Source organism: Mustela lutreola, chromosome 3 (genome assembly GCF_030435805.1).
Source record: "Mustela lutreola isolate mMusLut2 chromosome 3, mMusLut2.pri, whole genome shotgun sequence".
In the NCBI taxonomy this organism is placed as follows: Eukaryota; Metazoa; Chordata; class Mammalia; order Carnivora; family Mustelidae; genus Mustela; species Mustela lutreola.
Window position 1 is genome coordinate 48,932,080 of NC_081292.1, and position 13,696 is coordinate 48,945,775.

The following is a 13,696-nucleotide window of genomic DNA, read 5'->3' on the forward strand; positions in this document are numbered from 1 at the left end:
ATCTAGGACTTAACAATGGTAGAACTGCCCTATCGATCCTATACTATCGCTAGACTCGCAACATGAAAGGGAAATAAACTTCTGTTTGGGTGAATGCACTTTGTTTTGGGGGTGTCCACTCTAGCAGTTTGTCTATACCAAATAGTATCCTAACAGGGGCACCTGGCTAGCTCAGTTGGTAGAACATGTGACTCTTGATCTCCGAGTTGTGAGCTGGAACCGCATATTGGGTGTAGAGATTAGGTTAAACATAAAATCTTTAAAAAAAAAAAAAAGGTACCTTAACATATACCAGTATGAGTTAGGAATCTAAATTCATTCTTGTCTAGTTTAGCAGCTGTGACAACTCCTTTCCCCTAAAACATCATCTCTGTCACATACTAAGTTCACATACACACTAGGATCTATTTCAAGACTTCTACCTTTGTTCCACTGGTCATGTACTAGTTCTGTAATATTAATAATACAGCTTTAACATGAGGGTTTCTTTAAAGATCTTATTTATTTGTCAGACTGAGAGAGAGAGAGCACAAGCAGGGAGAAGAGTAGGCAGAGGAAGAAGCAGGCTCCCCTCTGAGCAAGGAGCCCAATTCGGGATACAATCCCAGGACCCTGGGATCATGACTTGAGCCGAAGACAGGCGCTTAACCGACTGAACCACCCAGGTGACCCCTAAAATGAGTTTAAATATCTGCTAAAACAAACTCCCCTCATTTTTTTTTCCCTAAAAAATTTCTTGGCTATTGTGAATCATTTTTCCCTCCAGAAAGTTTTAAAAATCATTTTAGCATGGTTCGACTGCAATTTTGATTAGAACTGATTAATTCTGGGAGAAATTTTATCTCTTACATCATTATGACGTCTGCTATCTAGAATCACAGTGTATCTCTCCATTTAAACAAGTTTACTTCTTTGTCCTTTAGTACAACTTTGTAGTTTTCCCTCACTAAAGATCCTAGACCTCGTACTGAATTCATTCTTATTTTTTATTGCATCATGAATCGTGATCTTGTATCTGCTATAATCTCTTGAGTTGGCTAGTGCTGGTCTTTAAATTTTACGTTATATCTGACTACCTTTCTGAACTCTCTCTACTTTCTAATATTTTTTTTTACTTGATTATTTTAGGTTTAAATTCATTCCTTTCAGGTCTGCTAGAATTTATGTATGAAACTGTCTTGGCCTTGTGCCCCTGTGAGGAGTGGCTCTGTGACCAACTATCCCATTCCTTCCATGATTCCAGGTCTACTCAGGCCCTTTAAATCAACTTTGGTGATTTAAAGCTTTTCTCCCCCTCCCCCATCCCCGTAAAATCCTTTAATCCAGATTTTCCAATGTAATAACAAAGTTTTATATAGTATTAACTTCTAATTTTTAATGTTTTTTCCTTGAATTTATGCTTATACTCTCTGTCTCATTAATATTCTATGCACGTTTTCTCTTTCTTGGGGGTCAGCGTAGGCAGATTTGCCTTAGTTTTGTTGAACTTGCAAAGAATCATCTCTTCATTTAATTTATTCATTTAGTGAGGGTTTTTTGTTTTGTTTTGTTTTGTTTTGTTTTGTTTTTAACTTTCCAAGTCTTTACTTTCAGTGCTTAGAAGAAATACATCACAGTACATAATATACAGTTTGGAAAGCATGTCTCTGGAGCAGACAGCCCAGGCTCAATTCTATCTCTGCCAGTTACCGTTGAGTGACTTTGGACAAGTTAACCTCTTATGCCTCAGTTTTCTCATCTGTACACTGTAGATGATAATGGATGATAATAGTACCTATGTCACAGCAAAGTATGAGGATTAGGTGAGTATCATGTAGAAACAATATTAAATTGTGCTTGACACGTCATAGCTAATTTATAGAGAGAATCTGCTATTATTGTTATATCTTTATTTTTTCTCCTATTCTTTAATTTTATTTCATTGAAAACCTAGTTCATTTATATTCAATTTTTCTTGTTTAAAAATAAAATCATGTAAAGCCAGAAATTTTCCTCTGTAAAGACAGGACCACACTGTATGTTAACTACCTAAAACTTAAATTTAAAAAAAAAGCGGGGGGTGCTCCTGGGTGGCTCAGTCATTAAGCGTCTGCCTTCAGCTCAGGTCGTGATCCCAGGTTCCTGGGATCAAGCCCCACATCGGGCTCCCTGCTCAGTGGGAAGCCTTTTTCTCTCTCTCCCATTCCCCCTGCTTGTGTTCCCTCTCTGGCTGCTTCTCTCTGTCAAGTAAATAAATAAAGTCTTTGGAAAAAATATTTAAAAAAAAGATAGGACTATGTATAGTCTTCTTGGTGCCCCTATTTCTAGGATAGTCTGTTTTTATACTTCAGTTTCCTCTTTGTTTTTGTTTTTAAAGATTTTATTTATTTGAGAGAGAGAAAATGAGAGAGAGTGTGCATGAGAGGGGTAAAGTCAGAGGGAGAAGCAGAGCCGCTGCTGAGCAGGGAGCCCTTAGGACTCGAGCCCCGGACTCCAGGATCATGACCTGACAGGAAGGCAGTCGCTCAACCAACTGAACGACCCAGGTGCCCTCAGTTTCCTCTTTGATCTAAGAACTTGTTAAGATTTTTTTTTATTTCCATATGGTAAATTTTATTTTAGTTATCCTTTTGTTATTAACTTCTAGGTGGCAGTCTGATAAAGGAACTCCGTAAACTTTTTATTTTTTATATAACCACCACTAGAATTATGTTACCTTAAAATTTTTATTGTACTTCTAACTACTTTCAGTTGAAATACTTTGATACTCTTAACAAACATGTCCATGGTTATATTTTTATTTTGGATTATGTAATGAAGTTTTCTATAAAATAGTTTTTTTTATTATATTTAATGACTTTTGTCTTAAATTCTACTAGGCTGATATCAGAATTGTCACTTTTGCTTTAGATTTGTTTGCATTTGCCTGAAAATTTACTTCTTTAAATATCATAGCAGATTAATGAAAAGCTCCATCAATATATGTAAGGGCTTTAATCATAAAATAATAGGTGAAAGTAAGTGAAAATTTATACAGTGCCCTAAGGGATCCAGAACAAAAAACTATTAAGGGGGACTTTCTTTTCTATTGTTTGGTAAACCTTCAAGAGGGCCTATTCAATCTATTCAAAAATCTATACATTGAGAATCTATTCAAATTTTTAGAGCAATCAGGTCAAGTTTTCTTTTGGCACTTGTTCAAAGTTGCCATTAAGAAAATAATTTGAGGGGCTCCTGGGTGGCTTAGTTAGTTAAGCATCCGACTCTTGGTTTTGGTTCAGGTCATGATCTCAGGGTCATGAGATCCAGTCCCAAGTGGTGCTCTGCACTCAGCAGGGCGTCTGCTTAGGATTCTCTCCCTCTCCTTCTGCCCCTTTCCCCCACTTGCATGCTGTCTCTCTCTCAGATAAATAAAACTAAAAAAAAAAGAAAAAGGAAAATAATTTGACAGTGACTGCCAAAAAATAGACATGTTAATAAACAGTGTCTATAAATGTTTACAAAATATGTCATCTGGACTTCAATTACACAGATAACTTATCCTTAATAAATAAACCCCAAGGAAACAGTTGACTCTAGTCAGCTGTTAAATAAATAAGCTATATATAGTACATTATAACTGATCACAGCTAGAGAGAAGAGGTCAAAAGTAAACCCTAAGACTGTCACAAAGAGAAAACTAGAAAAGAGAACACAAAAGATTTTAGGGAGAAAGTTATTCCCACCACACCCCCTTTCCTACCCCCAGTCAACGCCAGCAGCCCTATCGCCACCAATTATATCAAAGTACTAGCAGATGAAAAAGAAACTGCCCTTTCTGGAGAGCTATGAAAACAAGTATTTTAGTCATACTCACGTATCATAATCTTGAATGACCAGTCCCACAGACCAGATAGCAGTCAAATACTCATTAACACCATTGGGGCTAATGTAATGAAGGGAATCAGGAGACCTTGGGTCACCATTAGAGCCAGTGAAGTCCACTCCCACCTGCCAAATAACAATCACAGCCCTTACTAAGGAGAAGCCGTATGTTCAATGTCCAGGAGACAGACAGACATTCGTCCCAGAGCCTGCTACTGCCATCTCCTAACAAATGCCTGGGCCTACCAGTATTTCCACAGACAATTAAACAATTAAAGCTTCAGCCTGAAACAACCTGCTATTCATATTTTTTCCAGATAACTCAAATCCATGAATTGTTATACCCAGGAGTTTAGACATAGGGCTTATTTTGTAGGTTGTTTCACTAACGCTTTCTGTAATTTAAATTACATCAGAAGGAACAGATCTTATCAACAAAGTTGAAGGCTTCCTGATAAACTTAGACAACCTGTCTGAGGAGACCATACTAAAAGGCTTGGGTAAATTCCAAAGTCGGTTTTACAAGAAAATAAAAGAACAGTGCAAAACTGTAGGAAGAAGTAACATGTTTCAGCCTACTTTGAGCAAGTCAGTGTTACTTACAGTAAAATTCAGCTGACATCCTCCCATGATATAGTCAAGGAATGTGCACTCCACTGTCATCTAAAAACAAAGAGCAAACTCTCAAAATCAAAAATCTCTTACTGGAGTTCCTGGGGGGCTGAATTAATCGAGCATCCAATGCTTGGTTTTGGCTCAGGTCATGATATCTGGATCATGGGATCTAGCTCCACAACAGACTCTGCACTCAGCAAAGCGTCTGCTTGGGATTCTCTTTTCCTTTCCTTCTGTCCCACCACCCCCCATAAAAATAAATAAATATATCTTTAATTTAAAAAATCTCTTACTATATAAGAGATACAAAGAGCTCTCTGGCATATATTTTTAACAGTTTAGAAACTGAACAGAACCATGATATGAGCAGATGGAATCCACACTGGTATTTGAGTTTAAGTATCCCTGTCCCTGCTTGTCATAAATCTGTAAGATCTTACTTTGAGATAATTAAGGCAATGTTAAGATTAGATTTTTTTTTTAAGATTTATTTATTTTAGAGAAAGAGATAGAGAGCATGAGCGGGAGGGGGTGTTGGGGGTATTAGGGACAGACAGAGAGAAGCAGACTCCCTGCTGAAACGGGAACCCAAATTGGGGCTCAATCTCACGACCCTGATATCATGACCTGAGCTAAAATCAAGAGTCCAACACTGAACCAAATGAACCACCCAGATGCATCTAAGATTAGAATATTAATGGCCAAAGATGAAATACACTCACTTCAAGTTTTAAGAAACTAGTAATGAGTCTAATATGTTGAGAGCTTGATAATAATCAAGACTTAAAAAAAAAAAAAAAAAAACCATTTGTTTATTGCAAGAAATCTCGTGAATTTTTCACTCTATTTATAATATCTCAACTTGAAATTCTGACCAGGATAGATGCACTGGGTTAGATCATTTCTACTAATACCCTGGAAAAATACCGTGATGTTTCACATTTCCTAATAATAAGGAAAAAAGGGGTGCCTGGGTGGCTCAGCGGGTTAAAGCCTCTGCCTTCGGCTCAGGTCATGATCTCAGGGTCCTGGGATCGAGCCCCACATTGGGCTCTCTGCTCAGCAGGGAGCCTGCTTCCTGCTCTCTCTCTCTGCCTGCTTGTGATCTCTGTCAAATAAATAAAATCTTTAAAAAAAAAATTAAATAAGGAAAAGAAAACCTTCAATATTCTTTGCCTTTTGCCAAAAAGTTATCAGACCTTAGAAACAAAGTTATTTGAAAGATTTCTATATTATTTCCTACTCTCTTCTTTTCCCTAAGGGTGTCCAGATGATCATATGATTTTCAATTGCCCAAAATTCAATTCACATTTCCTAAGATAAAGAAAAATTTTAATACTCTTTGTCTGGTTTAATATACACCATATTGAAAAAAGAACTTGAAATGTGATCTCATTATACTATAAATGGTAAACATCAACTAACCTCACACTGTTTCACACTGATAACACCTGAATTCTTGTAGCTTTTCTTCTTTTGCCTCTTTTTTTCATTTATGCATTCAAATTCCACCTGTAGGAAGAAAAGACAAAATATTAGTAGTTCTTACTAGTGATATAAAAAATGCTAATGTTGGGACACCTGGGTGGCTCAGTTGGTTAAGCGGCTCCCTTCGGCTCAGGTCGTGATCCCAGCGTCCTGGGATCAAGTCCCACATCGGGCTCCTTGCTTGGCGGGGAGCCTGCTTCTCCCTCTGCCTCTGCCTCCCACTCTGTCTGCCTGTGCTCACTCGCTCTCTCTCTTTAACAAATAAATAAATAAAATCTTTAAAAAAAAATGCCAAAGTTGGGGCGCCTGCGTGGCTCAGTCAGTTAAGGGTCTGCCTTCCGCTCAGGTTATGATCCCAGGGTTCTGAGATGGAGCCTGCTTCTCCCTCTGGCCCTCCCCCTGTTCATTCTTGCATGTGTGTGCCCCCACCGTGCACTCTCTGTCTCTCTGAAATAAATAAATAAAATGTTTTTTAAAATGCCAATGTGAATTTAAATGAATGGCTTTTTTTTGCTTGGAATTGAACCATCTGCTGATATAGGTCTGCTGTAAAATACAATTTTGAAATAATTACATAATAAAATATGTGAAATATTTTTAACTGAAATTTGTAAAAGGCATTCCCAAGATTGCATACCTTTTAAAATGGTTCCTAAGGGAAAAAATAAATAAATATAAAATGGTTCCTTAGTATAAATTTTGCCTCTATAGATGATTTCCTTGCACATGCTTCAATTAACATTCTTTATTTTTTAAAATAAGGGAAATAAACTATTACTTTGACCCATTATTTTCAGAAAGAAGAAAAATATGCTGCTTAGAAAAAGAAGGGAAAAAAACCTACCATCAGAAAACAGAAATAGGGGCACCTGGGTGGCTCAGTGGGTTGGGCCTCTGCCTTCAGCTCAGGTCATGATCTCAGGGTCCTGGGATTGAGCCCCACATCGGGCTCTCTGCTCAGCGGGGAGCCTGCTTCTCCCTCTCTCTCTGCCTGCCTCTCTGTCTACTTGTGATCTCTGTCTGTCGAATAAATAAATAAAATATTTAAAAAAAAAAAAAAAAAAAAAAAAAAAAAAAAAAAAAGAAAACAGAAATATATGGAGCCTAACTGTATGGTAAAATATGCAAAGATCATCTTTTTCCCCTGGGGATACTTTTAGGGATAGAACTAATATCTTACATCTTCTTTCCGGTGTAGCTCCTTTCCCCAAACAGAAGGATCTTCTTTTCCACCTTCTAGCCACCTATCCATCCATAAGGCTTGGCTCAAGCTGCCCTCCTCTATAACATCAACTCCTATTCCAGTTTTCCATCTCCATTCATCTCTGTAAGCATCTCTATAAACTTCTACAACCCTATAAAATTTAGTTACATACTTTGTGTTATTCTTAATTGTTTCATTTCATTAATTTTTCATTTCAATTAATTTTCATTAATTTTGTTTCATATCCAGGGTATAATCACCTCCAAATTATACCTTCAAATTTTCTCTATCTTGATCAACTCAATGAACACTTGATGAGTCACCTTTTCTGATGAATAGAAAGTAACTTATATACTTTAGACAGAGTCATTGCTAATTTTCTAGGAATCAAATATTAAAAGGTACAGTAGATACAACAATAAAAAACAAAATTATGTTAAATAAATTCTTTCACAGTTCAGGATCCTGCCAGACTTCTCAGTCATCATGATTATTAACTGTTGAATATTTGAGATGTGGGAAAGCCCTAAAGAGAATTTTCATTGGTTAAAAACTGTGTTACTTCATTTCATTTATTCCCACTTTGACAGAATGTCTACCAAGTGGCAGGTACTATTCTAGGCACTGAAAACACAGATGATAAGATATGGCTCTGCCTTTGAAAAACAAGAGCGGTAGACGTTGTCATTGCAGCAATATTACAAGCTTCATTCTGTCGTGGAGAAGGGAAGGATCAAGATAGCTAGATTTAGAAAAACTTTACATGACCCATAAAGTATTATAGAGTTAGTTGTTCATTATCTTCTAAAATTAGGTCATTTACTGATTCTGCAAGATAGAGACAAAGTGAAATTACTAAAACAACAATCCAGACCACTCCTCTTTAGTTCTTTTAGGTAGCTTGTTTTATTTGAACTGTTCAGACTTTTAGCATTTTCCATTAGTTCTGCTTTTAAAAAAAGATTATTTGAATAGGTATTTACAGGGGCACCTGGGTGGCTCAGTGGGTTAAGCCTTTGCCTTTGGCTCAGGTCATGATCTCAGGGTCCTGGGACCGAGCCCTGCATCAGGCTCTCTGCTCAGCAGGGAGCCTGTTTCCCCTCTCTGTCTGCCTGCCTCTTTGCCTACTTCTGACCTCTGTCAAATAAATAAAATCTTTAAAAATAAATAAATAAAACTAGGGATTTTCAATCAAACCAAATATATTGTCTGAAGCTAAAGGAAACCAAACCTCTAACTATAAATATAAACTTATACTCCCAAGTATGGATCTTGGATCATCCAATTACTACACAAATAAAATCCACAGATTTCAGAACATTTCAGAACACAGCAAAAACATGGCAAACAGTTTGCCATACCAAGGAAAAAAATGAAATAATAAATACATGGTCAAACAGTAAAGTACATTCAAGTAACAAAGATGCAACTTACAGGTGAATTTCTGGAGGCTTCTTTCAGTTTTGTCATGGTGGTATGAAATGTTCCAATGAGATCATGTGACCCATCATTATCATAATCATAACACTCTACCTAGAATTAAGTATAACAAACATGAATAAAAATCAACCTCATTTTGTTTAAAAGGATTGCCTGCAATAAACGGGACTTACCAAGAAGTGTCCTATTGATGTAAAAAAGTGAAAATGTTTAATAGGAGAAATAGGAACTAACTTCCTGGAGGAAGTTAGTGAACCACTTTCAAACCCCAGCTATTCTTGCAATGGGGATCTAGGAAAGATCATAGGCAGATGAAAAATACAGATACTGTCTAAATTCCACATTAAACAGTTTCCAGTTCACCTACCATGCCCTTTATAAGAGCTGATAAAATCAAAATGGAATTACACCTTCTTTCACATCCACTTCTTCACTTAGTTATCACTACACAGTGACTAAAGCCATCAACTGCAGGAGGAAAGGAAGTCAGTATCCTAGACAACTAAAACTTGTATAATTAAATCCTAGGTGATTTAGAAATATGGCAAATATATTTCATTAGCTGCAATCTGGTAAAGGCTAGGGTTGTATTCAGAGTTAGACATGATGAAGTCAGATTTGCATCGTTTTGAAAATCACAATTCTTAGAATGAAAAAGAGAATTCAAGGAAAAGAGTACGTTAACCACTGAGGAAGTATCTAGACTGGGTCATGTTAACTCTTACTTCCATGTAAAACAGGGTGAATTCTACGGCTCTCACCAAATGCATGTTCTTTCTTAAAGCAGACGGAAGAGAACTGAGTACCTGATGTGCATGCAGCTTTGTGCCAAGCTGACAGCATAACCAGAGGGTAAATATTCACAAGAATACCTGATTACTCATTGCAATGAGAATATTAAGAAGGTGTGAACTGCTAGCAAACAGAGGTGTTCATTGTGATCATGGAATAAACGATTTTCTATAGTGCTTTGTAATTTCAGAACAGATTATCTCATTTCTGCATTTATTATGTGCACTGCACACATTATCTACACAGGCTTGTGAAGTAGGCAGAGGAATTAAATAGTGTTAGAAGATGATGTGTTTTATTTGGTAACCGACATAGGTAATATGAAGCTGTGCTAAGGACACTTCTGAATTTTTCTAGAGATTTAAAATAAAAGCCTGTAACTGAGAGTACTTGCCAAGAGAGTATCCTTTACAAAGTTTTATTAATTACCAAGTTAAAATGCTTAGGATTTATGTGTTTACCCAGAAAAGTGAATTATTTTCTTCTCAGTTCTATGAAAAGTGAACTGTCTGCCTATTATAACAGGAAGTGTTTCCTTCCTTACTAATATTTTGATTATTATTCCAGGGAGACTATAAATCAATCAATAAAGACAAGGTCTAGAATTGCAATTCTTGGGACGCCTGGGTGGCTCAGTTGGTTAAGCGGCTGCTTTCAGCTCAGGTCATGATCCCAGCGTTCTGGGATCAAGTCCCACATCTGGCTCCTTGCTCAGCAGGGAGCCTGATTCTCCCTCTGCCTCAGCCTGCCATTCTGTCTGCCTGTGCTTGCTCTCGCTCATCTCTCTCTCTGACAAATAAATAAATAAACTCTTAAAAAAAATAGAATTGCAATTTTGATTAACTGTAAAGGATTTTTATTTGTTGTAAACAGTTTGGTCTCTTACCAATTATGAGAGTTTGATTCTTGCCTTACAAATATCAGATATGTAATTTTTAAACTGAAATCCCTTTATCTGACTCTTTATTTAAACTGTGAGGGGAAAAGAAAATGAATGGTCTTACTAATTTTTTTCCAGAGAAAGTAAAATTAAGATAAAGACAAAAGCAATCTTAGTATTACCACGATTTTACTTTGTAATAGATTTTTTTTTTATATATGGAAAGTAGAACTTGATTTTTTTTTTCCTAAGTAAGCTCTATACCCCATGTGGGGCTTGAACTCACCACTCTGGGATCAAGAGTAGCATGCTCTACTGACTGAGCCAGCCAGGTGCCCCAGAACTTTGCATTTTAGATTTGCATTCAGGAAACTCCAACTTCTATCTATGTTAAGATCAAGCCTTGATAAGGCCAATTTTTTTTTTTTTTTTCAATTTTATTTTTAAAGAAAGAACACCTAAAACTCTTCATAAGCCTGAGACTTCAGGGAATGTAAAAAGATTTGTAAGCTGGAATTTCTGAGAGCTCACTATAATACCTACATAGGAAAACGATACAGGAAAAATTCACTGTTTCCCCATTGAAGGCAAATATTTGGTGCTAAAGAAAGATGTGACATTTATAATGCAGGCCTATGTTCAGATATAATTTCAGATAAATGATGTAATGATTTGTATCTTTTAATTTCTCTTCTCAAAAATTCAAAAATGAGTACTACTGGCTGTTTCAAATACTGATACAGTATTAGCAGTGCTTGTGACATTGAAATACATGCATATATACATATGCACCTATGTATATATGTAAGAGAATGCACGCACCACAAAATACTACATTCACTAAGGCATTCCCATTTTAGGCAGGAGGGCAGCATGCAGGATTATTTCTTTTATTCACTTGATCTCATGAGAATAATAATACATGCTGGAGTGAACACTGGCACATTCACACAGCAGCAAAGAAACTATGGATGATTCTGACTCCATCCTCTGCTCTAAAACCCTTTACCACACCTCTAAACGATTTCCAAACACCAAGAGACTCACAGATGAATGATTTCATAATATTGCAAAGAAATACAGCACTAAAGAATGTAAAGACAGTCATGATATGGGAAACCAAATTGTGTAAACTTAACACAAACTGAGGAAGTTTTAAGAACAGAAGACATTCATCAGAGAAAACTCAGAAAATCAGTTTACTTACTATAATAAAATAGCCCTGTAAGCATGCCACTGTGTGAAAAAAAAGTTTAAAAAACATTGTTTCATTGATAACATATTATTGCAAGCAATCAATTATGGTTTAGGCATTTCTTTTCCCCAGCCTTTCCCTGTTTCTCAGGTCTAATAAAGTTTTAGCTTATTATTTTTAATGTGAAAGCAAAAGTTAGAGAGGTAGTATAATTATAGAAAGTAATTTTTAAAACTACTGTTCTACTATTTATTTTTTACTTAATTTTCACTGCTATTTGAAATAACAAATAAATTCTACTTATATTGATTTTTAAAGTTCTCTGCCAAGTTCTCTGAGGACAAATTTTTTTGGGTCTAAGGAATTAAGTCATTTTAATGTAACAGCATCTGTGCTTTATATAATGGTTTAGAAAACTTACATTTTCATTAATTTAATCCTTCCCTTTTTTGTAATATAGACATTATTTTCTCTATTGGGTAAGTGAAGAAGTTAGATGACCTGCCCAAGATCCCTTATCTGGTTGAAGGCCTAAGTCAAGACTTGGACTATAGCCTGAGACGAAATCTTATGCTCCGTGTCATCACTTTTCCTGTTTTTACCATATTTATTACCAAAGGAAAAAAAACTAAAACAAAAACAACAAACTCCACTTTGGTTTGCTGACAACTAAACACAAGAAGAGGCTTCTATCTGGACTCTTATGAGACTCCAGGATAATGTGTCTTAAAAATAATAAATATTTTTATTATGTGTCTTAAAAATAATAAATATTTTCTAATAAATGGCTATAAATTAAAACATTAAAAAAATTCTTAGATGCCTGATACTTCCTGGTCCCACTCTGCTTTTCTAGTACTTTATAGTAAAGCCATCTAGAAGTTTTCAATGAATATCTTGCTCTGAAAATAAGCAATGAAAAATGCCACCACTATTCTCCTCTGCTGCTAATGGCAGAAGGGAAGCTCTGGGTTTTTAGTCAAAGTAACATCTGCTTCTATTTGAAAGGGACATGCCAAAGGCAAAGAAGGCAGTTAAAGTTTCCTATTTGCAGAAAAAAGGAATCTTATTAAAAGGAGGAAAGATTTAAATTTAAATTGGACATTTTATTTTTTTTAAATGAAGAGTAAAATGAAAATCACAATTTTTGATTAAGCCTTAGGCCAACAGATCAGTCAAACGTATCTACCCTTCCAATTTACTTATCAGAGACATTTCTATTTTATTATTCCTAAATACAAATAAAATAGAATCCTTACAGGTATCTATTAGATCACTTACTTCTATTAAATACTATCTAATCAACTACTGTGTGTGTATACATAACATATATATATATAATATATATATAATATAAATTATATAATTAAAATTATATATTTAAAATAAAAATTGTATATAATATATATAATATAAATATAATATAATATAATATAAAAATATATATAATATAAAGTTATATATATACATATAACTTTAAATTACCTTGATCGTTTTGTCCATATCTCCATAGCACAGGGAGTTAAGAGAGATTTTAAAAGGCCTCCAAACAGGATTCAAGTTATTTTTAATAACCTATAAAATGAAGATACAAAGACTAGTTAGAAAGAAATGAGAAGAAAGAAAGAAGTGGTGATGCAACATGGAGGCTTAAGTGGGTAGAAGAAGAATAAATGAAACAAGATGGGATTGGGAGGGAGACAAACCATAAGTGACTCTTAATCTCCCAAAACAAACTGAGGGTTGCCGGGGGGAGGGGGTTTGGGAGAAGGGGGTGGGATTATGGACATTGGGGAGGGTATGTGATTTGGTGAGTGCTGTGAAGTGTGTAAACCTGGTGATTCACAGACCTGTACCCCTGGGGATAAAAATATATGTTTATAAAAAATAAAAAATTAAAAAAAAAAAAAAAAAAAAAAAAGAAAAACATTCAGTTCTTGCTACACTCTCACTAATCATTCTCCATCTTTTCACCCAGGCAATTTTTTCAATGAAAAACTATCTAGGACAATATTATACAAGTGTTAGAAGAAAAACATGATAGATACATTCTGAGAAAAGAAGAGAAACTACTTAAAAAATATATTTCACCCATCACGATGTATGCTTAGAAAGATTATTGATTTTGTGGGAAACCAGGGTTTTCATTGCAGGACACAAAAGATTCAAATTTGGAATAAGCAAGGATGAGAAAGAACCATGCTGTGTTGGGCTTGAATTGAAGAAATAGTCTAAATTC

General features: G+C 35.5%; 1 protein-coding gene across 1 annotated transcript in view; it reads right to left on the minus strand.

Moving 5' to 3' along the window:
• Positions 1-13,696, minus strand: part of CPNE3 (copine 3) — a 50,797-nt gene that overhangs the window by 11,107 nt on the left and 25,994 nt on the right. Inside the window, exons 7-11 of the mRNA XM_059166080.1 lie at positions 12,943-13,032; positions 8,585-8,683; positions 5,884-5,970; positions 4,447-4,506; positions 3,836-3,969 (exon numbers count right to left, since the gene is read on the minus strand). Of these exons, the coding sequence (XP_059022063.1) occupies positions 3,836-3,969; positions 4,447-4,506; positions 5,884-5,970; positions 8,585-8,683; positions 12,943-13,032 (470 nt within the window). The remainder of the gene's footprint in view (positions 1-3,835; positions 3,970-4,446; positions 4,507-5,883; positions 5,971-8,584; positions 8,684-12,942; positions 13,033-13,696) is intronic.